This window comes from Chaetodon auriga, chromosome 3, assembly GCF_051107435.1.
Source record: "Chaetodon auriga isolate fChaAug3 chromosome 3, fChaAug3.hap1, whole genome shotgun sequence".
NCBI classification, from domain to species: domain Eukaryota; kingdom Metazoa; phylum Chordata; class Actinopteri; order Chaetodontiformes; family Chaetodontidae; genus Chaetodon; species Chaetodon auriga.
The window spans coordinates 3,489,908-3,517,640 of record NC_135076.1 but is presented as its reverse complement, the minus strand read 5'-3'; the positions used below and the strand labels follow the sequence as shown (position 1 = coordinate 3,517,640).

The 27,733-nt window shown below is 41.2% G+C and overlaps 1 protein-coding gene across 1 annotated transcript; it reads left to right on the top strand.

Moving 5' to 3' along the window:
• Window positions 1-10,809: 10,809 nt before the first annotated feature.
• Window positions 10,810-12,621, top strand: LOC143317746 (E3 SUMO-protein ligase ZBED1-like). Its single transcript, XM_076725758.1, has 2 exons — window positions 10,810-11,748; window positions 12,025-12,621. The coding sequence occupies exons 1-2, from the start codon at window positions 10,810-10,812 to the stop codon at window positions 12,619-12,621; spliced, it is 1,536 nt and encodes a 511-aa protein (XP_076581873.1).
• Window positions 12,622-27,733: the final 15,112 nt, after the last annotated feature.

The following is a 27,733-nucleotide window of genomic DNA, read 5'->3' as shown; positions in this document are numbered from 1 at the left end:
CTGTCTATATTGTCATATCAAGCTTGTTGGCTTCCACTTCAAAGAACAGTAACTACGTTTTAACCAACAGTATGTGCAACCTTCTTCAATGTGCTTGTGAAAATTAGAAGAGGAGGTTTTAAAAGCAGAGATCTCAGGGTTTCAGGAGACACAGCAAGCGCTTCATCATGTAACTGTTGTGTTTTTAGATTTTGGTATAAATCGTGACCACATGTGGACAGGGCTCATTGCGGCAAGCTCCCTCTTGTTCTGGGCTTTGGACTGTCAGCATCACATTGAGGTCAACAAACAGGAGGCGCTTCTTTTTCTTCTAGGAAGCTTGTAACTTGGCATCTGCAGTCGAGGTGCTTCCTGCCTGCTTTCCCCCTCTACACTCAATCCTTACATTTGGAGCAGGCTAGTTGTAACAAACATTTAAATGGCAAATGTAACAAAGTCAAAAGTAGATCGCTGGCTCAAAAATACACTTATGCAGTCAAAGTGAATCTTTAAAAAAGAAACAGGAAAAGTACTTGTTCCTTAAAAAAACTAGGCCCACTTTTTACTTGTGCATTACTGGTAATGCCTTACTGTCCACGCCGGATTTACTTTTTTAACTTACAGATGAGAGGAAAAAGGAAAACAAAAATAACAGAAAGAACTGTCAGTTTGAGCTGTTTGAGAGTGGTTAGCTCTGACTGCCAGCATTGCAGATGCGCTTGTTGCTATCTATTCTACACTGCAGTTACCATCAATCAGTGTCACTCCTTTTCCACACACCCTTCGTTTCCCATTGAAACAAGTTCACAAAGCTGTTGAGAGCAACTTTTGCTGAGGAAAGGAGCTTTGTTTACACGAGAGGTGTTTCAGCTGCGTATCCCAGTCGTCCATCCATTACATCTAAAGGAACATATACTCAAGACTATTTTCTTCTCTTTTACTCATCTAACTTGTTATGATCTGTGTTCTCTGGTCACTTTGCATTGCTGGTATTAACATTTTTTCTCTCTCTCCGTGTCTGCAGTGGAGGTGTGGCCTGGCGGTGCTGTCACTCATCGTCGCACCTGAGCCGTATCTCCACTGATTGCCTGTCTGACTTAAGCATGGGCATGCTGCCAGATTGTCTGCGTTTGCATGCCACGACTTTCCAGCCAGTTCCTTGCTCTTGTCCTGTGTCATGTCTGTGTTATCTGCCAGTCCTGTTTCCTTGTTTTTTGGTAATTATTTGCATTGTTAGTTTGTTTAGACTATTTCTAGTTCTGGTTTAGTCTCTCCGACCTGCTCGACATGGAGTAGTGAGTTTTTGTTTCGTTGGGCTGATTTTGTGTTTCCATTATTCCGAGGTGTTTTGGTTGTGACAGTTTTAGTTTGTTGTTCCCTCGTATTTTGTTTTGTTTCTTAGTCAGGGGTTATTTCCTACCCGCTTGCCATGGAGTAGTGATTGTTGTGTTTTTGGCTGATTTTGTGTTGTATTTCTTGTGCCCTCAGTAATAAACCATTTTTGTTTACCGGCTCCTTGTCTCCTGCTGATTGTCCACATCTCTGGTCCAGTAATTGCTCTGATTCCTCGGAATTTTAACATAACTACAGTGATTCAAGCTTATTAGAGTTTTGAAACATTCTGACTGCTACCTCATTGTCTTTCAGCAATAAACACATTTTTGAAATCTGATTTTATCTGTCTCTTGAGGCTTGACTGATCTGTACAGTGTAAATACTCTGTTATGGCTAGCAAGTGAGATCAAGGGCAAGACACAAGAGGCAAGGAGACTTGAGTTGGAATTAAGAAGTTGGGGCCTGGGTTAGTGGCTGGTTGTGTTAAGCAAGGGGGAGAGCCAGAAAAGAGCCAGGCAGAAAGACCAAGGAGTGGGTAGCAGAGCCGGCAGATGAAGGGACAGGAGACAAGGACCTGAGCAGAGCAGACGGAACTGAAGGGAAAGTGGAAATAGGATTAGTTGCAGGTAACAGGCAAGGAGCAAATGTAAACTAGAAAAAGCTGGAAACACAGGCTGAGCAGAAACTCCTATCTGGAAAAGTGGATGTTCCAGATTGAGTCTTTATAGGAGACTTGATTGTAGGATATGACCAGTGGCGTTGCTACGGTTTCTTGGGGCTCCAAGCAAGAAATCCCTTGGGCCCCCAACCCACCCATGCATGCCACAAAAATTTGTTTTTTGCTCACCCTGGACATTTGAGGTGAATACTTAAAAAATAGATTAGTGGCTCTCATAGTGAGGCCCAGGGACCAACAGAGGTCCCTGAAAGTCCAGGCCTATGAATAATTGTTGTTGTAAATAAGTGGCCGAGGCCCCCCTAGTGGCTGGGGGCTCCAAGCAACTGCCTGGCTTGCCCTTCAGCACACCCCTAAACTCTTTGCCGCCGGGCATCGCAGCGCACAGAGTGGCAATGGTGCTGTATGTGATGTGTGTGTACTGGGGATGATGCCAGTAAGCCACGTAATTGTCCCCTTAATATTCCTACAAATGAGGAAAATTCAGACATGGTTCGGCCACCTTTGCCTCAACCCAGTTTGACACGTGTGTGTGTGTTTGTGTGTGTATACACACATATATATTTGTGTGTCTGTGTGTATTTGTGTGTGGAGTTGAGCATTAATACGTGGGCAACGGCAAAAAATGTGCCACTGGATTAGTACATTTTTGTGCTAGGGGGTGAATTCCAAGTCATTTGTAATGCAGAGTTACCACACACGCACACACTTTGACACAAATTAGGCTCACTGAGGTAGACCACCACTCTGCCTCTCTCAGTAAGACACGCTCCCTCACAGAGATGATCAAAGGAGAATCACTGAGTCTTTGCTGTAAAACATGACAACACTGAATGCAGTCCGCTCTCCCAGACATTTTTTTTTCATTTGTCATTTGATTTCCTTTGAACACACCAGGCTATACAACATTATCTTGCATGAAACAAAAACAAAAAAACATTTTTATTTATTTATTTTTTTCCCCAGTGTGTAAACCAATAACTTTAAAATCTAAAGAACACATATCTGATAGAAACCATGTGCACACAAAAGTGGTGCCTGAAGAATTTTCGCCTTTTATAATATTTGGTTCAAATCTTTCACTACTTGTCCTTTAAACTTCATCCAGCCTTGGTGCTTTGTATTGGTATTTTGGGATAACATGAAAGGAAATGTTTTATGTTACTCTGTGTGTTTTGATCCCCCTCCTATACAGATTTATTTGTGCATAAAAAAAATCTTGTGTCGAGTAGAAACAACAGGGAAAAACCCCAAAAATATCACAAAACAGACAACAACAACTAAATGACAACAAACTAAATGGAAAGAAAACGTAGTGAATCAATGATGTCTTAAATGCTCTTTGAAAGATGAACATATCAGATGACATCATTTGTTGTGTCTATTTAGTCCTTTTCCCAGTTTCTCTGTCTTCAGAATAAGAGCCCTAAATACCCACTGTACACCAAACAGCAGACAGACACAATTAGGTACTACCTGGTGAACACAGTTGAGCATTTATCAGCGAAATAGACAGTTATTACAATTACAATTATAATTACAATTACAACGCATTTATCCAGAGTAACATACATATGAGATTTTCACACATCACAAGCAAGGTTCTAGATGGGAGAGAACAACAAGAGTGCTCTAACGCAAATGTCTAGTCCACTTGGACATAGGTGCTACAAGACAGTGCTACGAAGTAATGCATAGAGTGAACAGAGAGGTTTTTGTTTTGTTTTGTTTTGTTTTGTTTTGTTTTTTAAGAAAGAAGGTGTTCAGCAAAGAGCTTTGTCTTTAGTATTTTTCTAAAGATTGAGATGGCAGAACGAATAGAGTTTGCTAACTCATTCCACCACCGGGGAACCACCTTAAATAAGAGTCTAGCTAGAGACTTAGGGCCTTTTTGAGCTGGCAACACCAGGCACCGTTGCTGGGCAAGCCAAGTGAGCGGGAGAGAGCATAAACCTGAATGAGGAAGTTCAGGTAGGTTGGAGCGCTTTTGGTGGCAGTTTTGTAGGCGAGCATCAAGGACTTGATACGGGCAGCAACTAGGAGCCAGTGGAGGGATATGAACAGCGGAGTGACATGTGCTCCTTTGGGCTGGCTGAAGACCAGGCGAGCCACCACATTCTGGATCATCTGCAAAGGTTTTAACAAGCATGCTGGGAGCCCTGTCAGTAAGGAATTAAAATAGCCAAGGAAGATAGTACCAGCGCTTGTACTAGGAGTTGTGTTGCATGCTGAATGTTGTACAGGGCAAATCGGCATGACCGAGCAACAGAGGCGACATGCTCTTTAAAAGTTAACTGATCATCAATCATGACACCCAAGTTTCTGGCAGATTTTGCAGGAATAAGAAGAGCTGAGTCAAGCTGGATACTTATCTGATGTTGTATAGAGGGACCGACCGGGATGACAAGGAGCTCAGCCTTTGACAGGCTAAGCTGAAGGTGTTGCTCCTTCATCCATGCCGGGATATTGGCGAGGCATGCCAATATCCCTGCCGAGACAGTGCCTGGCGGGAAACGAAGGAGGAGGAGCTGGGTATCGTCAGCATATGAATGGTATGAGAAGCCATGTGAGTGGATGACTGCACCAAGTGCAGTGGTGTATATTGAAAAGAGAAGGGGTCCTAGCACTGACTGGGATTTAGACACTTCTCCCCTCCAAGATACTGCAAAGGATCTCCCTGAGAGGTAGGACTCAAACCAGCGGAGAGCAGGGTGCACTTCATTGTACCTGAGGAATTTATAGTACAATATAAACCCTAGGAAACAGGATGAGTGCACTCCCCAAATGGTCATTGTATTAAGGGACTGATTTACCAATACCAGGTGCATGTGACAACCAGTTGTCCTTTTGTTGCTGGACAGAATAAATGCCAAGACATTGTGGAGATCTGCAGAGAACACTCATGCTGCATGTATTAAAGAGACCTGATTCATCACACAGAGTCTGTAATTCTTCAGAGAATTAGTAACTCTCAACAATCAACAGGGAGAATTTCCCTTACATAGAAATAAAAACCTATTAATATGATCAGAATCAGAATCAGAATCAGAATGCCTTTATTAGTTTCCCGAAGGAGAAATTCCATTTCAGTTACATCCCGTCCAAGAAACACAAAAAAGACAGTGACACATAACCGGAGGACAGGAGCGGGAGAACTGTGGGTCGCACACATGGAGAGCGCCCCGTTTACTTAGATGTGAAAGAGGAAAAACAAGAGGGAAGAAGAGGGTAAAAAAAAACCAACTCCCAAACTAAGCTCCTGTGGGGGGGGCACAGTGTGGGATTAGGAAAAAAACACCTCGGCACATAAGCAACATAGTAAGACATTACAACAAAATCTCAAGGACTTGCACATGTGGGAGGGGTGGGGGGAGTTGGGGAGGGTAGGTGTCGCAGCACAGACACTGGGGGTGCGTGCACGCAGCCACATTTAAGTGCCTCGCAACTGCGACAAGGGAGGGAGGGGGGTGGGAGCCACGAAGGCGTTGAGTTGGAGGGTGTGTGCGTGTCATATGTGTCTTCGTGTGTGTGTATGTGTAAGCCCGTGTACTTCATCTCCACTCAGTCCAACCCATTGTCTCTGCCGTCTGATAACTGATGACGAAGACACAGCCGTAGCTGTGGAGACGACCTCGGAGAGTCCTGATCCAGAAACAAAGTTCACAGGAGTAGGGGGATGATGGGGGAGGAGATGGGGCCGGAGCATCTTGTCTGCATAACATCCAGGAGAGTGGAGAGACACCGGCCTTGGGAAGGCCCAGGAATGACTCATGACGAAAGTGGTCAGTGTGCTGATTTACAGATATTTACGAATAAATCTTTAAGTGTAACACTAACAACAAGAATAATATAAATAGAACAGAAAATAGAATCATAGTAACATTGCATTATTGGCAGTTGGCAGAGCAGTTAAATCTGCACTGCAAAACTTGTGTCTTCCCCTTCTGACAGTGAGAATAATTATAACAACACTGTTCATGCTTGCTTATGATGCCATTCCGCCATGCTCCAAGTTGCTATAGCCTACTCTGTCACTATGGTTGTCCTAGAAAACCAACTGCTGATTGACATAAAGTGCATCACTACCAGCTTAATCAGTACTGTGTGAACTCCTTTGGCAAAGGCTTGAATGCAATGTACATTTATTTATATGTAATGTCCCATACTGCAGTTTTGAAATAGTACTGGTAGTACTGTACTTGGCCTTCATGTGCCAAGGAAACTATCGCTCACAATCTGCTGCACTGGCACAGCAAATGGCTGCTTGTATCACAAACAGCCATTGCATGTAACTGAACTTAAGTAACTAATGTACTTATTATAATCCTTGCCATAATATTTTCTGAACCGACCCAAGTAGTTTTGGTGCCTTAATCTAACCTACCTGTTTCACAACATTAACCATTTATTCCTGCTCCCATGACATAACCAAACTACTGTTGTACCATGATATCCACATCTTCCTCCTTTGTCACCAGTACTCTCCTCATATACTGTATGCAGTTTTAGATTAGAATCTCATTACAACACTCCCTGCTGAGTCCACCAGTGGACCCGTACAGTTTGCTTATCATTGGGATGGATGAAATTTTATGCCTTACATACGAGATCTCTCTCACCTGGAAAAGGCTAGAAGCTCTGTGAAAATTTTTGATTTCTCCAGTGTCTTTAATACCATACAGCCCAGACTTCTGAGGGACACCACCTCATAGTATAGAGCATAGACTATAATGCAGATTTCATAGACAAATCAGCTAATTGTCACCTGCAAAAGTTCCCTGAAGGCCCTGCAATCATCCACCTCATCATAGAGGGGGACAACATGGAGTAAAGAGAACTTACCCAGGAGATTTGTGGATTGATGGAATTTTACAAGAAGCTGGACTGACATTACAAATGCACTACGTAAGAAAGGCTGGAGCAGAATCTTTATCTGTATCTATACCTGTATCTGTATCTGTATCTGTTAAGGAAGTCATTTGGAGTGCAGGGAGCACTCTTGAGGACCTTTTTTGACTCTGTGGTGGTACCAGCTATCCTCTACAAAGTGGTGTGCTGAGGCAGGAATAGACTTAACAGACTGAATAAGAAGGCCATCTCTGCCCTGGGATGCCCCTATGACTCAGTGGACTTTGTGGGAGAAAGAAGGATGATGGCTAAGTTATCATCCATGATGGAAAACATGCACCCCATGCAGGACACTACTCTGATGGCAGTAAGCAGCTTCATCAATGACAGACAGGCTGTTTCACCCGTGGTGTGCGAAGGAGAGATCAACACTCACAATAGACCATACCCACCAAAACTGACAAATTCACTTATGTCCAATATAAGTGTGTACTATCTTGCGTAAGATCAATATTTCATATGTGCTATATATTATCATATATTGCTTTTTACTGATATGTCTTACTATTGTACCATCCCCTTGTGTTGAATGAAATGTTGAATTAAGGATTATTTTATCATGTGAGCCATCAGCAAGTGATCTGTTCTGTATTTTAGGTATGAGGATGTGCTGTCTTCAATACTGTCTTTGGGGGATGAAATATTTAAGATCCAGCTTTTTAATGAGTAATTGAAGCTTCAATTTTTAGAGAGGCCACATCTTTAGAAAAACAAAATGTGACTACTCCGCAACCATACTAATACTATGGTCCTATTTATAATTTATTTATTTATAATAGCTTTCAAAACAAAGCATGCCAGAGAGTGCCAAAGTCTTGACATCATATTTGGACCAGCCTCCACTAGCTTCTGTGACAAAGTGTAATTTCTCATTCAGCATTTGTTTCATCTGTCATTCTGAAATACATCAAGTGTGTCCCTGCAGTTTACTTTCCATATTCTAAGACAAATCAGCTTCACTACAGTACTTGCTTTTAGAACTTGGAGCCTTAACACAATTAAAAAACAACTACTTTGTCAGCACAGAAAAGGCTATGGGTTGATTGACAATTTACAAGTTCAGTGGTGCGGGTACTACATCACTGTAACTAGGCTTTGTACATATCCATAAAACTCACCCAAGTTCTCTTTTAAAGTTACTTTGTTTTTTTTTTTGTTTTTTTTTTAGCTGTGACATTAAGCTCACACAGGTCGAGGCCTTATGTGAAATGGTATTAATTAAAGGCTGCTAAAAAAACAAACAAACAAACAAATATTAAGTAAACAATAATCGCAGATCGTTTTTCAAAATGCTACCATCCTCATCTAAACATTTGAAGAAAACTACAGGACATACAGTTGAGAAAGACTGCGTAGTTACAAGTGTCAATGGGATCTTACTTCTCACTCAGAACATAGAAGTTCCTGTTTCACATCAGCTCTGTATAAAGTCAGATAAAAAGTTAGCAGTAACAAGATGGCAGAAAGTCCTTATCAAATCACAAAATCTGATGGGTCAGAGTAGGGATGCACATTTTGGATTTTTTTTATGACCGTTAACCGACGCCCTTTAACGATTAATAACCGTTAACCGATTAAAATGCCCTTCCATGCTGCCATTCCGACATTCCGTCATTCCGACATGCTGCCATTCCGACATACCACCATTTAGACATATCACCATCCTGAAATACCGCTATTCCGACACACAAACGTCCCACCATTCCGACAAGGCTTTCCATGTAAGGAAAGGTTGGAATCAGAGAGTCACTGACTCGGCGCTGTCCGGTGTTGAACTGCAGATTTACAATGACGGCAAATAGTTAGATTACTCATCTAAAATGTAAAAAAAAAAAAAAGCTACAAGCTTTAGATATAATTAACAGTACTGTAGGCTTCAATCGTCTGCTATTGCTTTTTAAATTATGTCGAGAGCGAGCGCGCTGGTGATTTCGTTAATTGTGTGTTCTGCTTCATTTCCAAAATAAAGTTTGAGCTTCTGAAATCTGATTTTTAAACAGTTCTGATGGAGCTCAATGTTTATCTGGATGATGCGGCTTCATTCCGAACAATTTTACTGTAAACCTGGACGACCCGCGACGTGTCTGAAGATAAAAAAAAATAATATTCAATGTAATGTGTGTTTTGTGCGTAATTGCATACAAGGATACACACCCTCCCCTACTGTACAACACGAAGGAGACTGGAATTAGTCAGTGACTTCAGGCGTCATCTGCAGAGCCGTCATTGATATCTGTAATATTAATGTTGCATATGATGCCAGCGTGCATGGAGACACACGCGCCACGCGTCACACTTTCTCCCGGCCATCATGGAGGGCAAAGTTCGCTGCGATGGTCCTCCATCGTCTGATGCTGGATGCTTGTTTCTTAAGTGGTACTGCATTGTACTCGTACTGCTGGAGTATTTCAGTGCTGTACCGCATAATTTGCAAATGACCTCCTCCCCTTTCCGGTCGAAATTGTCCCACACAGAACTCCTTTTTGCTCTCTTCATCTTCGCTGTAAAGTGGGCTGTGATGGAAAGCACGTGATGGCATGTGTTGCACCTGTCGACACGCCCCCATGAGTTGATTGAATTATGTAGCTTAAAAACAAAATTGACCGTTACTATTAATCGGTTAGAGATACTGTTATCGGTTAACGGTTAAACAGTTAACCATGTGCATCCCTAGGTCAGAGATATAACACCCTTTATATCATGATAATGAGATCTTTTCTCCCACTGTTCTGTCATTGCCCTCACACTCAACCAATTTCTATAAGTAACATTGAGTTGAATAATTGTATCAACTTGTAATTAGTATACTAGTTACAGAGTTTACACTTGTCAGTTTGGACATTTATTTGTGTGAAAATCTTGCCAACCATTCTTTCATAGTCCAACACCTTCCTCCATGAGCTCTCTGTCTCTTCTGACTGCAGTAATTCTTTTCACAACGTGTGGGTGGCTGGTGATAAAAAGTACGCTCCTTAGCTCTGCCGCATTGAAGATCTCATTGTATGTGTGTGTGTGTGTGGAAGTGTATTGCTCATGTTGTGGGGACATACATTTCTTTACACAGTCACATTGTGGAGAGCTGTCTTCCTTTCAGGGATAAAACCCAAGTTCTGTAACATAAATGATCAAAGTTCAGGGTGAAGACTTGGTTAAAGCTTCGGGTAATGCTGAGTTTAGGTTAAGGCTGGGGTTAGGGTTAGGCAAGTCGTGGTAAGAGTTAGGGTGAGAGTAAGCAGGAAATGAAATGAGGTGATGGAAACATGATTGTGTGTGTGTGTGTGTGTGTGTGTGTGTGTGTGTGTGTGTATGTGTGTGTGTGTCTCAACAATTACATTGGACTTTTCCTGCCGTTGATTCATCAACAGTCCAGAATCATTTTAGGACCTTATAGTGCAGGCTGCAGTTGGTGAAGATACAGACGCAGCTTAAGAGGTGAAATGCAGTTGGACTAGACAAGTTCATGTTTGTGTGTTATTCTACTGTAGGGCTGTTGGAACGACTTTCAGTCGTCGAATATAATTCGACTATTAAAAAAACAATAGAATTCGAACGCAGGAATTACTAGTCGAATGTTAATTTATTTTTTTTTAATTTTTTTTCAAGACAACGTAATGAGGAATTTTGTCGTTCTTCGAGTCTGAGTCTGACTGAATCCAAATCTCACGTTGAGTTATCGCGTTACTTCAATGCTTGAACGTTATCATAGCGTTGCCTAGGATACAGTATCAGAATTTTGATTAATGGCGAGCGAGGAGAATTCACGGGCGGAGATTACCACTCCTGAACATCACAGAAGCTTGCTATGGAAATACTTTGGATTTCCGTCAAAAAATGGAACAATAACAAACAGAGAAAACGTAATATGCAAGCTGTGCGAGGCTCGAATGAAGTATCATACCACGACGAGTAACATGCGAACACACCTGTTGACGCTACACCCTGGCAAGCTAGCCGAGCTAACTTCGGACACTGATGAACCTCAGGCCAAGCAGGCGCGAATCACCTCTTTCATGCCTGCCTCCTCATCACGGGGCTTATCAGCCGAACGTCAAAGGAAGATAACCGATAAACTGACACGATTTATCTGCAAAGATATGAGGCCGATAAACATCTCGCAGGGGTCTGGGTTTAAAGATTTCGTCCAGGAGTTAGAACCCAGGTACGCAGTTCCTTCCCGTGCAACCATCAGTGACAGAGTTGTTAAACTTTATGATGCAACAAAAGACAACATCAAAAAAATGCTAAGCGGAGAAAACATTTCCCTGACAACAGATGGATGGACCTCGATAGCCACCGAGGCATATGTGACAGTCACCGCACATTTCATAAACGATGACTGGGAAATGAAGGACATCATTCTTAAAACAGCCGAAGTCCAGGAAACCCACACAGCTGAACACGTCGCAGAGTGCATCGCCAATATACTCGGAGAATACAACGTGAGGCCCCAGTCGGTGCTGTCCATTACCACAGACAATGCGGCTAATTATATTAACGCTGTCGAGAGGCACCTGCAAGTAGCCAATGTACCATGCATGGTCCACACTATTAACTTGGCTGTGAGGAAAGGGCTAACAGTGCGAGCTATCGAAAGCCCTATCAACAGACTGAAGGCCACAGCACTGCATTTCAACAAGTCCACCACGGACAGCTACCTGTTGGAATCTAAACAGAGGCTGCTCGGAGTGAAACCTGCCAAGCTGATCAATGATTGTGCCACCCGTTGGAATAGCACTTACGACATGGTGTGTCGGGCAGCGGAGCAGCAAGCTCCGGTGGCAGCTGTCATTATGGAGAAAAAACTCGGTCATCTTGAGTTGAACACCAATGAGTGGAGCCTCATGGAGCAGGTGAGTCACAGACATTAAACTAACACAGCGATTTTGCATGCCTAAATTAACAAACCAATAATCATTAACAGGCCATAACATTTTCAGCGTGACAGAGGAGCAGAATATTAGGCCCACCGTCAAGTATTCTAACAGTAGCCTATTTATGTTTTTTTTCTGTAGGTGAGATCATTGCTACAGCCTTTTAAAGTGGCCACGGAGGCATTATCAACTGACCGATTTCCAACCGCATCAGCCTTTCTCCCCCTTAAGTACGTGCTTATGTCACATCTTCAGCCATCTACCGGTGATCCTCAAGCACTCAATGACATGAAAACTAAGATCTCCGCCGACCTCGAGAAGCGCTACAGTCATACCAAAGACGCGTTCATGCTACTCAATTCTGCTAGTTACCTCGACCCCCGGTTCCATCGACTGATTCATCTGACCGGAGAACAACAGCAGGAGGTGCACGATAAAGTACATAGAGAGATGAGGTTGATTGCGGAGGATGAAGAGCACGCGGAGAATGAAGAGGGAGCAGGGGATGGAACCCCTCTGGGTGCTATGGGGTCCCTTTTGGGGAATGTTTATCGCCAGTTTGCTGGTCCAGGTGGTACTTTGGACAGTGGACTTGTGCTACAGCAAGAGATGCGCATGTACGATGCTGAGACACCAATACCCAGCGACAGCAACCCATTGTCGTGGTGGAAGACGTCAGGAACCAAGTACCCTCACCTCGCCCGGCTGGCACGGCGCTACTTGAGCATCCCGGGCACCTCAGTTAGAGCAGAAAGGGTTTTTTCCACTGCTGGCATGATAGTAAATAAAAAACGCTCTGCACTAGACCCAGCAAATGTGGATCGCCTGGTGTTTTTGGCTAACAACCTTTAGAAATAGGCCTAATAAAAAGATGTGGCGTGTTAGAAATGTAATGCCTGTTATCGGCCCACTGCCGCCATAAGCACTTTCATTTTTTGTATGTAGCGTGCGCAATTTGAGTTATTTTTGAATTTGCAAAGTTGGTTATTTTTGTATGCACTTTGAGTGCGCAATTTGAGTTGTAGTTATGTACGATTTTAGTTATGTTTATGAGGCACTTTCAGTTTTGTCTGTGGGCAATTTCAGTTATTTTCGTAGGCTATGTGATGCACTTTGAGTAATGAGTTGAATTTAATAGTTAATAGTTGATATATTACTTCTGTGTAAACATAAAGGTGAACCACATAACCTATCATTCTTTTGACACCAGAGCATTTTGGTATTTAAAAAAACAAACAAACAAACAAAAAAAAAAACGGAAGCATTTTTTTTTAAAGGACCAGGTTTCTCCAGCAGCCTTGACGCGGCTCAGTGTTGTACTCAGAGTTGAATTAAAATTCAGAATTGAACTTTCCCTTTTCTGCCTGATCTTTATTATTTACTTATAACAAACATCTCTTGACTTCTGGTATAGAATGTTTACTGATTACATCCACAGTCCTATAGACGACTGTGATTACATCGGAACGCCCTCTACTGGCCAAAAGTATAATAACCCCATGCCCTACAAGGTAGCCAACCTATAGTAATGCATAAATAGGCTATATTTTAACATAAAAAAATCGAATATTATTCGAATTTCAAAAAAAATAAGTAATGAAATTCGAATGGGATTGAAGAGGAAGGTTGACAGCCCTATTCTACTGTAGGTTGTGTGAGGACCCCAGGCCCAGACCAGGGTATTATTTAGCAAAGGATGTATAGAAATATACATCTATGGAATTGGATACGAGTGTGGCTTCTCAATCAGCAGCCTTGGTAGTATCAGGCTGAGTGGTATGAAGGGCATGCTAGCATTTTCATCTGCCAATCATTAGCTTTGTTAATATTTCGACTGTGAAGAATGAAGGTCATCAGGGATCATGCTTCTCTTGAATGCCAATGCAAACTGTGAAAAAAAATTGCATGCTGGTGACTGATTATTTTTAATTGCATAATGATGCTTATTAAGTACGCTTCATGTTATTTACTAAGTGTGTAAAAACATATATGAATGTATCACAGATTTATGTGTGTGTACACAAACATCACACAATGGTAAGAGGTTTAAACTGAAGATGAATATATGCCGATACTCCCACAGCCCATGTTTTAACATGCAAAGATGCCTGCCCACTTCCATATTTACATGTTTAATTTACATATTTAAAGCTTGCTTTAATAGAAAATGGTGGGTAGGACGCATACGCTTGAGCATTTTGCATATGTTTCCTTAATCCCCTGTGGTTCCTCTTGTGGAAACGGTGGACAGAGGGAAATAACAGAGAAAAGGAGAGGAGCGCTGTTAGTTGAGGGGAAGAGGGACAGATGGCAGGGATCAGAGAGGGAGCCAAGGTGGCCTGTAATTGATGTGTTTGTGTCTCTGGAAGCAAAGGAATTCTACTGCATTTGATCTCATTTGGCTCTCCTCCAGAGGACTGGAGATTCACACAAGGAGGGACTCAAAGACCAGTTCTGCATATGATTCATACACACTCAGGTGACAATGCACACAAACACACAGTCACACTACACACAGTCACACACACACACACACACACACACACAGAAACGCTAAATACAAAGACACAGGTTTGCATACTGATGGTAATATTCGCTTCTCACCAAGCACTCATTCTCACACAAATCACCAATTTATTAATGTCATATTCATACTACACATTAATTCTATACAGCATGTACACTAATCATAATTGTCATTGTATAGTGTTTTTTAGCAGATGAACATACTAAATTACTTTATACTAAAGGAAGGAAACAATACAATAGGTGACAGACCTCCATCAAACTGTGGCTTTGGAATTTCACTACAAGTTACACTAAAGATAGAAAAAAAAATAGTTTTTAAAAAATGGAAAAGCTAAATGCCTTTCTCATGGTTAACGGTTAATTATTTTTTGTTTGGTTTTTTAGCCCTCCTGTTGTCTTCACGGCCCAATCTGACCGATTGACAAATTCTCTCTCTAAATTATGTAGTTCATTTCATCTGTTTGTCGTAAGATTCCTTGATTTTGTTCACACATGGCATCTGAACACACAAAATGAATTTGAGATTTTCTTTTCTTTTAATTTTTAATGTTTTATTGAACTTATGTACACCCTTGGTCTTCCCGGGCAGAAATGACTGGTCATTAAAAATGAATGGGTAAGATTACAATTAGTATATAAAATAGAGGTGTGTGTGTGTGTGTGTGTGTGTGTGTGTGTGTGTGTGTGTGTGTGTGTGTGTGTCTGTGTGTCTAAATCCATTTCTGTGGCAGCACAATGACTGAGGCTTCTGATTATTTCTTTGACCATGACACTGATGAGGAGGAGAGAGGGGAGGAAAATGACATTGAGGATGCCTTTGAAGAAGAGGTGTCAGAAGATGAGGATGACACAGAATATGATCCAGACGAAGAGACCACTGATGGGGAACAATCCAGTGATGAAGAGGATGCTCCTGCTGTGGTTACATTCCAGTGAAAGAATGGGACTTTGTCCTGGTGTTCATCCCCACCTGAGAGGAGAGGTCGGCTGTCAACAGAAAATGTCATCAAGAAGACTCCAGGGTCAAGGTATGCCATATCCTGAGTAGATGATGTAAAGTCCTGCTTCGAACTGTTCCTGACAGAGGACATCCAAACAATAGTCATGAACATGACCAACTTGAAGGAGAGATGGGTGTACAAAGACACCTGGAAGGAGGTAGACCGAATGGACATTCAAGCCTACGTGGGTATCTTGATTCTGTCCGGTGTCTACAGATCCAAGAATGAATCCACTGTGAGCCTATGGCATAAAGAGTGGGGAAAAGTAGAAGTCTGCAATCTTTCGAGCCACAATGCCCCTGATGACTTTTCACTTTCCTGGGTGTTGCATTTTGATGACCAGGACACAAGAGAGTGAGAGATGTTCAAGCATCAGAAGCAAGAGCCACCAGGAAGAGGTCCAAATGGTGTGCACCGAGAAATGTCAAAACCAGCCTTGTGTGCCACAAATGTAGTGCATCTATTTGCAAGGCACATGCCAAAATCACAACACACTGCCCAACATATGCATGTAAACATGTGACGTCATATATTGTGAAGATTTTTTGTAATTATCTTTTTTTGCTTTTCGTTTTTTCAAAAGGACCCAGAGAATCAGTGAATAAGATTTGTTTTTTGCTTTGGCTTGATTTTGTTCATATGATTTTGTTCTCTTCTCGCCCATTGACAGCTGGGATAGGCTCCAGCCCCCCCGCAACCCCAAAAGGGATAGGCGGTATAGAAGATGAATGAATGAATGAATGCTTTTGTTCTCTACTATATAAATCATACGAGTCAGTTTTGATTGGGAACATGGTATTTTGTGTCAGTAATCATTTTCAGTGGTTTCAAAAGTCCTTGTCAGATGTTGAAACTGGGTAATCTGTGAAAAACAGCACAATATGTCTAATCTAATCTAAAATATATACAGTATAATGCTCATTGACCACAAATTGGCATGGGTGGGTGGACGTGGCGGGTCAATGTCAGGCCATAAATAGCAAATGGAAGTTCAAAACTGGTATTGTTCACAAGAATTAAACTTAACATTAGGTGAAATATATATATATATATTACACACACACACACACATATGGGACTACAATCAGCCACCTCCTCTACATGGATGACATCAAGCTGTATGCCAAGAGTGAGCGTGACATTGACTCCTCCTCACTCACCTCAGCAGGATATATAGTCCGAATGACATCGGGATGTCATTCGGACTGGATAAGTGCGTACAGATGGTTTGCAGAAGAGGGAAGATGATCACCACTGAAGGGGCTGAACTACCTGAAGGCAACATAGCAGATGTTCAGGACAGCTACAAATACCTAGGGATCCAACAGACAAATGGCGATCATGAGGAGGCAACACGGAGAACAGCCACAGCCAAATACCTTCAGAGGGTGAGGCAGGTCCTGAAGAGTGAGGCAGGTCCTGAAGAGTCAGCTGAATGGCAAGAACAAGATCCAGGCAATAAACACCTATGCCCTGTCAGTAATCAGATACCCTGCTGATATAATATCCTGGCTACTGGAAGAAATGGAAGCCACTGATATCAAGACAAGGAAGCTCCTCACGATGCATGGAGGGTTTCACCCTAAGTCCAGCGTCCTGAGGATATACACTAAGCGGAAGACAGGAGGAGTGAGTGTCAGAACCACTGTCCAGGAGGAAACAGCAAGCCTCTGGGAGTACATCAGGAAGATGACCCCCGATGATGATCTGCTGAGTGAATGCCTCAGGCAGCAGAAGCCAAGTAAGGAGAAGCCAGAAGGGTTGGCATGGACAGACAAGCCCCTACATGGCATGTACCGTCGACAGCTTGAGGAAGTGGCTGACATAGCAAAAACATACCAGTGACTGGAAAAGGCTGGACTAAAAGACAGCACAGAGGCACTGATCATGGCCGCACAAGAGCAAGCCTTGAACACAAGGTCAACAGAGGCAGGGATCTTCCAAAGCAGACAAGACCCCAGGTGCAGGCTGTGCAAAGATGCCCCTGAGACAATCCAGCACATAACAGTGGGGTGTAAGATGCTGGCAGGGAAGGCATACATGGAGCGCCATAACCAGGTGGCTAGCATCATACACAGGAACATCAGTGCCGAGTATGGGCTGGAGGTCCCAGGATCAAGGTGGAAGACGCCTCCAAAGGTGATCCAGAACGACCGAGTCAAGATCCTGTGGGACTTCCAGTTCTAGACAGACAAACTGGTGATGGCGAACCAACCAGACATAGTGGTGGTAGACAAAGAACAGAAGACAGTCACAGTGGTAGATGTAGCGATCCCAAGTGACAGTAACATCATGAAAAAAAGAGCATGAGAAGCTGGAGAAATACCAGGGTCTCCAGGAGGAGTTGGAGAAGATGTGAGGCATAAAGGCAAAAGTGGTCCCAGTAGTGATCGGGGCACTTGGAACGGTAACCCCCAAGCTGGGAGAATGGCTCCAGCAGATACCAGGAAGAACATCTGAGGTCTCTGTCCAGAAGAGTGCACTCCTGGGAACAGCCAAGATCCTGCGCAGAACCCTCAAACTCCCAGGCCTCTGGTAGAGGACCCAAGCTTGAAGGAGGCACAATACCCCCCCAAGCGGGCGAGAAGGGGATTTTTTTTTTTATACACACACACACACACACACACACACACACACACACACACACTTGTATATATATGTGATGGGATCTGGGAAAACCCGTCGGATGTCGCGCTGGCACTTTTCCAGGAAAACATGAAAATAGGTCGAAAGCCAAAATATTGGTGAAATTGGGTTTTCATTAAATTATTATTTTACAACATCTTGCCTATCATTCCTGAAAATATCTCATTATATTTCGCTTGTTTAACATGTTAAAAACGTTATTTAAATTAGGCAAGCTGTTTGTTGTTATCTCCTACGAATGAAAAACGAACAGTGCATGAAATCCGCCCCTAACGTGTTAGTCTACATAGCCTACGAAGACGGTTTATCTATCATAGATAGGGTGAGCAGATGTCCTGCTTTGTGTAGGACAGCCACGCATTTCCATTACTTTTCAGATGTCTCGAAAATTGTGATGTCATGAATTATTATTGACAGTGTCGCTAACATAGACATAATATACGTAGACGCCTCGTTACGTGCTGGAGCATAATCCAGCGTCGCCGCCATATTGGTTGGGTCTCCTCACTCTAATGTATATGTATGTATGTATATGTGTTAAAATCAGTGTATATCACAAACATCAGCAGTTTCAGTCCAGACTATTGTGGAATCTTTGTCATCCTAAAACCTGTGAACAGTTGTTTAAATTTAGACACGTGAGGCCAGAAGTTGTGTGTGTGTGTGTGTGTGTGTGTGAGAGAGAGAGAGAGAGAGAGAGAGAGAGAGGGAGAGAGAGAGAAATAAATTCAAATGAACAATCAAACTGTTTCTTTATTAAAATATAAAATTAATTCGTTTGTACATTTAGTAATATGCCATACCATATGTCTGTATTATGCTCTTTAACAAAGTATTTCAGCATGAAATCACGTATTTTTAATGTGTGACAGCGTCCTGTATCATAACTACATCTCTGCCGTTTGTAACAAACCGCAATACAGAAGCGTATTGCTGCCACACCGAGGAAAAAAAAGGGGCTCAGTATCACGTAATTATGTGAAAAGTTTATTGTTATAACAATATCTTTTTCACGTTTTTTCATGATATGACATTTTCACGTTATAACATGAAAAACAATTATCACATTATTTCGTGATACGATGTTTTCACGTCATAAGGAAAAATATAGAATATCACCGGACGTTTTTTAAGGAAAGTTAAAGATTTGTAGAAAATCCAGCGCACCATCAGCTTTATTTTAAGTAGATTCTTGGTGATTATGCAGACATATTTGTCAATATATTTAAAATTATTTTTTAAAAAAAGGAAAAGTAGAGTGTCACAAAGTCAGGAAGATCATGGGGAGTACATTTAAGGCTCTTTCTGATGGTGCGCTGGATCACGTAACATAACGTTAAGCAATCATCTCACTTCCCTCCACTGATTAGGTCTAATATAACAGCTGCGCCGACCGAACTGCAGGTTCTGTGGCCAGAGCCGGTTACCTTGGCAACGCGTCACAACGAGCGATATTAAATAGTCCACTCAGCTGCTTCTTGTGAAAAACGTACGATTTTAATGTTAAAAAAACAACATTAACGTATTAATAATTGATTTAAAATTTATTTCTTTCATAAATGACCATGGTATAAGCGGGATAATGCCTTCGAGGTGTCCATTAACAGAAATGAATGGACTTCGCGGAAGCAACTGTCCTCCGCGTGGGACGGTTCACACCTCCGCGTCGTCCATTCATTTCTGATAATGGACACCTCGTCGGGCATTATCCCTTACGTATCTTCTTAAGGCTGTGTTGTTTTGTCATATTAATTACATTATAAAGGCTGGTGCTTATAAATTGAAGGAGTAATGCCAATAGGAGAAAAAGAGGCATCATAAAATACCGCAGGTGTGTCTTGCAAAACGGAGGGTATCTTATTTTTTGTTTTTTTTTTAGCCCTTGGCAGATAAGGAGACAAGGTTTGCCAATATTTCATTTCTTACTGTAATTGATATTGAGTGACTTTATGTCCTTTTATAGTTTTGCTTATTTGGAGGATGAGTGTGTGTATGCTAGCAAGAATACATTTTGCTCTAGGTACCATAATTCCAGTCATCTGAACAAGCAAGTAGCATTCCTTAACTTTGTTACAAGAAACCAGAAAAATATATGCATATGCATATACCAGAAAAATATATGCATATGCATGCTTAAGTTGAGATGGTTAAAGATGCATTTTTTGTATGATTTTCATTGAGTTTTACATTATTTTTATTTTGACTGTAGTTTAAATGTGACTGTTAATTTCATTGTAAGTTACAGAGCAACTTGCAGGATGGTGACCTTAGAGAACTAATAATAACTTAATTTTGTATTGCACCTTCCATTGCAAGTGCAGCTTGAAGAAATAACACACACACACGTAAGTGTTTCATTTAAAAAGGATACAGAATGAACATAAAAACAGGGATTAACATTTAACATCAATGTGAAATAAGATGGGGAATAAAAACAATTGGAGGTTCAGTTTAGCAATAAGAAATCTGGACCTCAGCAGATGTTCTGACACTGCTGGGGTTGAAAATATACTGTGTATTCAGATGAATACGGCAGATTGCAAATGCTTAATTTTTAATTTTAAATTCCTAATCTGTAATATTTTTTTAAATTCCTGCTAAGTGTCCAAAAGATCAGAAACAAACAAGGGTTAATAGAAATAATGGGCATCGGCCAGGAAGTTTGTTAACTTAAGATATGAGAGCCAGTGGAGAATTAGACAGATGTGTACTGCTCGCAACATGTAAAGTCATGTTGTTTCTAGTGTGCAGCTTCTTCGGTCAGTTATACAGTATGTCACACTGTCTGATTTAACAACTCACTATGTTTACAGCGTCTTTCATTTCTCCTGCTCCCGTTAGTGGTTGCTACAGAGGATCATCTGTTTCCATCTCTTCCTGTCCTCTGCATCGTCGTCTATCGTGCCAACCATCTGCATGTCCTCCCTCACCACATCTAGAAACCTCCTCCTTGGCCATCCTTAGCTCCTTTTCTGTTCCGCAGCCTTCTCTCAGTATACCCATCATCCCTTCTCTGCTGTCCCTCTAATGTACTCATCACTCCAAACAAAAGTGTAACCAATCTCAGCTCTAACTCAAGATGGTAGACACTGGGTGGTTCAGAAACGGCATCACTGTATCACTTCACTATCACATGGACCAGTTATCAGGTTCTAGGTTTGTTACAGGAGGAGGGAGTATTTAGTAATGTGCATGAAGTAACAAGAGTAAACAGGTAAATTTAAAAAACACGTTTAAACGTATTAATTATTTATGTAAACAGGAAGAAAATAAAACATTTGTCACAATACACAATGATTTCTTTTCCTTTCTTCAAGGAAATTATTCACACTGTGACCAAAAACAAATTAAAAAAACAAGAAAAAAAAAAACTATTACTGTTAGTGGCTCTTAATTCTTATGTGTTTAGGACCCACTTTAAGTTTATCCCGTGCTAATTTTAATCCTAGAATTAGGCTACACCTTAAGATACAATGAGTTTTGGATTTTTAACAGTGCACCCTTTCAAATTAAATGAATTTATCTAAACACCCTTTAAAGTGCTTATCAAATACCACTAGAAGTGAAGTATCAATTTACAAACAGCATCAAAAACAATTAAATCAAATACAAATTCAATACAATACAATTACAGAATGCACCTTTAAAGCATGAACAGCTTCTCTCTTAGTGTCCTTTAACAATGAAATCTGCAAAACGAAATCCTTCAGCATTATGGCAAAGATCAGTCCTACCAGAATGATGATGGAAACAACAGTTCAGATATCTCAGGACCGTCTCATCGATTCATTTGGCTCGCCACACCTGCAGGACTCTACCACCACTGTTGCAGCGCAGAGGGCAGCAGAAGAAGTCCACTTCTTCAACAACTTCAACAGGGACAACGAAAAAGACCTGGCCTGCAATCAGCCAAAAGGAAAACTATGTATTTAGGCTTTTAAACTTTACAAACACTTCTGTATGAATTAGTTGCTCCGACCACACTCGTTTACTCACCACCACCGCGCCAAAAAAAAAAAAAAAAAAAACAGCGGGGGGTAATTGACAGTGCATGGCCTTATGCACGGCATGTACAGAGATAAGGCAAGCTCAAATCACCATCTCCTTAATTATTTAACAGTAAACAACAGGTCGGTACCAACTTATTCACTCACAAAATTAACAATAAAATTCACTCACCAGAAAAGTTCAGTCATAGCCACACACTCCAACTTGTAAAGGAGCAGGCTCACAAACTCCAGGGTTTTTTTTTCCACTTTGCAGACACAGGTGACATGAGGACAGAGTAAGTAGCGTTTTAGATATCTAACGTCACAAAGCAATAGCTCTTGCTCGACTTTAAACGGCTAATTTAACTGCTGTTAGCAAACATGGCCGCGACAAGTTAGCCAACGCTCACGTTTTTCCTCAGCTCGACGGCAGCACGATATTTCCTGTCTGATCCCGTTTGCACGGAAGAGAAACAAAATCGGAAACGCGAGTGAGTTTAATCGACAAGGAGCGAGCTGGGCTCTGATTGGCTGGTAAGGGATATCAGTCCTGTGTCATGCGCATGTCACCTGAACTCGTCGAGTTCAGCGCTATCCTCCTCCGATGTCACCTCAATCTTTACAAACGTCACAAACTGAGCACATTAAGCACTTCAATGAAATGAAATGAAATATTTTTTAGATTAAAGATTTTAACCCTTTTTTTTTAGAGTGAATGAATTTATTAATGCACTAGTTTGTCTTTTTAATCAACTTCTAATTTATTTCTGCATGGAAAATAAGAATTTTACCATCATCATTTTTAAATGACATTTCTGGATTACGATGTAATATTTAATGTCTAATAACTTGGGTTACAAAAGTCTTAGCATCTTCAACTCTGCCATCTCCAACTATACTTTTTGTCTTTCTTCAGTGCCACCACTTCCAAACCGCAGAGTTTCCATTATTCAGTAATTACCATTACTTAAATCTCTCTGACAATGTCAGGTGAAAATAATTCCAGAGTTAGGTTCTCTGCCCCCACAACATTGGAAAATAGGGTCCACAAATACAATATATAACCAGAATTTCTCCTGCTTGTCCAGTACACTGAAATCTTCTAGGACAAGTGGACGGCATCATTTGGAAACTCTCACAAATTATTTGCATTGATTGAAAATAAATGTAGGTAGGAAAATATGTAGGTCAAGCTGACATAAGTGAATAATTTTGACAGTTCTGTCTTCCTTCAATTGCCCAGATGACACACCAATTACTTTCTTAGCATCTCCCTCACTGCTTCTGCAATAGTTGCCCAGTCATCCAGCAACTCTTCTCTACCACCCAGGTCCTGTCCCTGAACTTCACACAACAGTCTTCCTTCTTGAGCTTCAATTATTTGATCTTGGCTCTGCCTTTTTAATAAACAGTGTAATACTTGAGAGAAATATAAACCCATTTTTTATCAGAAGAATTGTCAAAAGAATAATTTATTTGTAATTCATATTATCAGAAAAGATAATGTGTATGTAATGCACATGTTCTGAAGTCACATGTGCATGCTTGGGATATTAGTACATCAAAGCAGTTGCTGATAAAAGGCAAAATTGGTTTGCCATTAAAAAAAGCCTATGCATTTTTGTCAGAATTTGCAACCAATGCAGCAGCCTGCAATAAGTTGACTTAGACAGGCAGTGAAAACCCTGGGAAAGAAAAAGAAAAAGAAAAAAAAAGCAGACAGCAGGGCACCGTGGCCACAGTGGCTGATGGACATATGATTTTCAGAAGGGCATCAAGGCCAAACAGAGGGTCAAATGAAATTCCTGCCCTGTTGTCCTAAACTACAGGCTGTCTGGAGGAGGATTTTAATATATTTTGAACCATGCAGTGCATAGCAGACATTAATTATAAGTGTTGACTGTAGGCTTTCCCAAAACAGAAAAATATTTTTTCTACAATAATTTCAACAAAGCAAACAGTAAAAGCCTCAAAACATGCAGATGTGTGTGTGTGTGTGTGTGTGTGTGTGTGTGTGTGTGTGTGTGTGTGTGTGTGCTTCTGTAAGACAGAGATGATGTGAAAATGTTTCTAAACTGTAAGAACAAGAAAGAAAGACGCAAACAATATGAGGCATCACCTATCATCACGGCTGGGTCTCAATTTGATTGGCATGAGAAGGTGAAAAGATTTGTTGTTAACAGTAAACTCTTACATGTTGGTTGACTTTGTTTTTAGGGAGACTGTCTCAATTAGACAGACATTAGCAAGAGTTTTAAGACATAAACAGATTTGAATTTGCAGCACAACATCTCACAATAACTGATATTTTGAGTGACAAGTGTTTGTTTGCTGCAGTGTTACAGTGGCAATGTGGACAGTGCAACAGCAGGAAGGAAGGACCTGTGGTGTAACTCCTTCAAACACCTTGGGTGAAGTAACTGAAGGAGCTGCCCAGTGAGGTCAGAGTCTCCTGTATGGGGTGGAACATGTTCTCCATGAGGGATGATTAGCCATCATCACCATCACTGCATGTCCAATGTGGTAGTTGACATCATGGGGGCTCCACAGGGGACAGTGCTCTTCCCTTTCCTCTTCACCCTGTACACATCGGACTTCAGACACATCACCAACAGCTGCCACATCCTGAAGTTCTCCAGTGATACAGCCATCGTTGGGCATGTATCATAGGGGAACAAACTGGAACACAGGGAGGTTGTAACCAACTTCGTCGACTGGTGTAGACTGAACCACCTGCACATAAATGCCAGCAAGACGAAGGAGATGGTGATTGATTTCCGAAGGAAGGTACCACAGACTACACTGGTGAACATCTAGGGCTTGGACATTGAGATCCTCAGGGATTACAGATACCTAGGTGTTCACCTCAACAACAAACTGGACTGGACAAATAACACAGATGTCCTGTACAGTAGGGGCCAAAGTCAGCATTTGCTCAGAAAACTGAGGTCCTTTGGAGTATGTAGAACACTGTTAAAAACATTTTATGACTCTGTGGCATCTGCAGTTTTCTATGCAGTGGTCTGCTGGGGCTGTGGAAGCTTTGAGAGGGACAGGAAAAGACTTAACAAACTGGTCAGGAGAGCTGGATCTGTCCTGGACTGCCCTCTGGACACCATCGAGGAGGTGGGTGAGAGGAGCCAAGCTGACATTGATCATGGACAATCCATCCCATCCCCTGCATGAGACAGTAGGGGACTTAAGCATCTCATTCAGTAGCGAACAGCTGCATCCAGTCTGTAAGAAAGAACGCTACCGCAGGTCCTTCATCTCAACAGCTGTCAGACTATTTAACTCCAGCATCATGTAATGTAGCACTGTGTTGATGCTGTATTTCTCAATTCTACACTATAAACCCTTGTTTATATTTGCACTACTGTTATTAATGCCAATATCTGTTCACATTTATCCATTTCATCTGGTACAATTTCTAAGTTGTATATTTCTCTCAAATATGCAATAACACTATGTATAATCCACATTGGCAACAGGATTTTTATAAACTGTATATATTGTGTATATACATTAACCTAGTATTTCTCAAGTGCAATTGTATTTCTCAGGTGCAATACATGTCATTAGTTAGTTTTCTCATAAGAATATTCACAACAGTACTGTTTTTGGCAGTAGGATTTTTATGGCATTTACTATTTTTTTCTCATAATCTGTACAAATGTACACATAGTTGTTTTTCTATTCTGTACCCTGTATACTTTTTATTTTGACCTCTTTATGCCACTGTGCTTGCTCTGTGTAATACTTGCTGGTTGTAATAACGAAATTTCCCAAGCGTGGGATCAATAAAGTCTTATCACTGTCCTTTTCCCCACCACCTTCACCATGTCGAGGGGTCATCCCAGGACAGAGCTGGTCTTCCTATCCAGTCTATTAGGTCTCTTTCTGTCACTAGTTGAGATGCCGCTGAGCCAGCAGACCATTCCATAGAATATGGCTGTTGCCACCACAGAGTCAGTAAAGGTTCACAGGAGTGCCTTTTACAGTCCATGAGGCCTGAGTGTCCTGAGCAGATACATCCTGCTCTGGCCTTGCTAATATAGTGCATTTGGATAGTCAGTCCAGTCCAGTTTATTATTGAATACCCAGGTTCATTATTGAATGTTATGATTCCACCAACTCAATGTCCATTCCCTGGATGTTAAGCAGTATAGGTTCTGCACCTGCAGAAGTCCACCACCAGCTCTTTGATTTTCCCTGCAATGATCTGAATGTGTTTTCCGCTGGCACCAATCCATAAATCCTTGCATCTATACATCATTGGTAGATATAGTTTTGAGACTGTATGTACTGTATACTTTTTCTTTTCATCGATTGACTACACTCCAGTTTCCTTCCATTCATTCCTCACTCCTTGACCCAGAAATCATTCCAGTCAGGCCATTTCAGTGTTTATTTCTTCTCTAAGGACCCAAGGATTGAGAGGGATCTCGGAGGAGCCACGAGTCTCTGGGGAGGCATGAGCAAGAATACACAAGACAGTGAAAATCAGTGTGTATTGAGGATAACTATAGTTTTTGTCTTTGTTGTGTCTAAAACATTTAGGCTGATAAATGATTTGTCCAAATTTTGAGATATTGTAATCGTAACATTCAAAAATGAATGATGAATTTACAAATACTGGAAATACAGATGCAAATAATGATTGCGTTTAAAAAACTTCCAGAAGGAATCCAGTAGAGCATCTGAGCAGTTCATTTACACTATGGTTCAAGTCTGACCACAGTATAATACTGGGTTTTAATAAGCTGTTTTTTGAAGATGTTTGTCATGTCACTGCTTAAATATACTCACATATACAGAAAAACTGACAAAGACAAAAATACTGCTTATTAATATCAGGGCAAATTCAATTTGCTACACAGCAAAGCCATCTGACAGCTGATCCGGCTGTGTATCCATCATCAGAATTGGATGTTCAGATGACAGTTCACTTCCTTTCCTTCACCTATCCTTGCATCTTCATTGGGAGGGACAGAATACACAGACTATTTCACATTAACGAGGGCAAATTCAAATTTTTTTCCTGTGCTGTATATCATATCATTTGTATTCATACTTGATTTATTTAATATCAATTTTTAATACGAATGAATGGATAATCTTCAATAACAAGATAAAAAGTAAATGGATTAATGCACTTGTGAGTACGTTCAAAAAAAACATGGCAGGTGATTGGATGAACCATCTGTCTATCGCCATCTTTCATGGGTTGATTTGAACCAATCAGATCAATCGAGTATATGTTGTAGCAGGACTCTTGCGAAGCCAGTCAGGAGAAGAGCACTCTTTTTCATAGAGACGTTCTTTGCTCTCTAAATGAAGAAATACTCTCCAGTTGTGGTACAACTGATACTATAGCAGCATCTGTGCTAGCCTCTTAATGAGCCAGTGTTTTGTTTGTTTTTCATTTTTGCTTTGGTCACTGGCTGGCTGTGCTGGCATTTTAGCACTTGTGAGTCCCTCCCTGTGAAACTATTGGCCATCCACAATTTTATTAAGAGACAGTGACCGCCTACAAAGCAATATACTGTAGTTACAGCTGTTTGGTAGCAGTGTCCCAAAATATTCAATCTTTAGGAAACTTTACTGAAAGTATATTTTACTTGATGTTTTAGGTAGCTAGTGATAGCAGGATAGTTACAAATTTTGTTACATGGATTTAGCTCATCTGCAGATCAAGAAAAACCTCCTATCCAAATATGTTGCTAATGTTACTCAAATATCTCTATGCTGTAAAAATAAATACTTCAAACACTAAAGTAATAGCCAGGATATGCATCC

Excerpts from the sequence above, each read along its gene's own strand:
- LOC143317746 (XM_076725758.1), top strand. The coding sequence starts at position 10,810 with ATGCGAACACACCTGTTGACGCTACACCCTGGCAAGCTAGCCGAGCTA. Across the intron at positions 11,749-12,024 it reads AGTGGAGCCTCATGGAGCAG|CCATCTACCGGTGATCCTCA; the intron begins GTGAGTCACAGA and ends TCACATCTTCAG.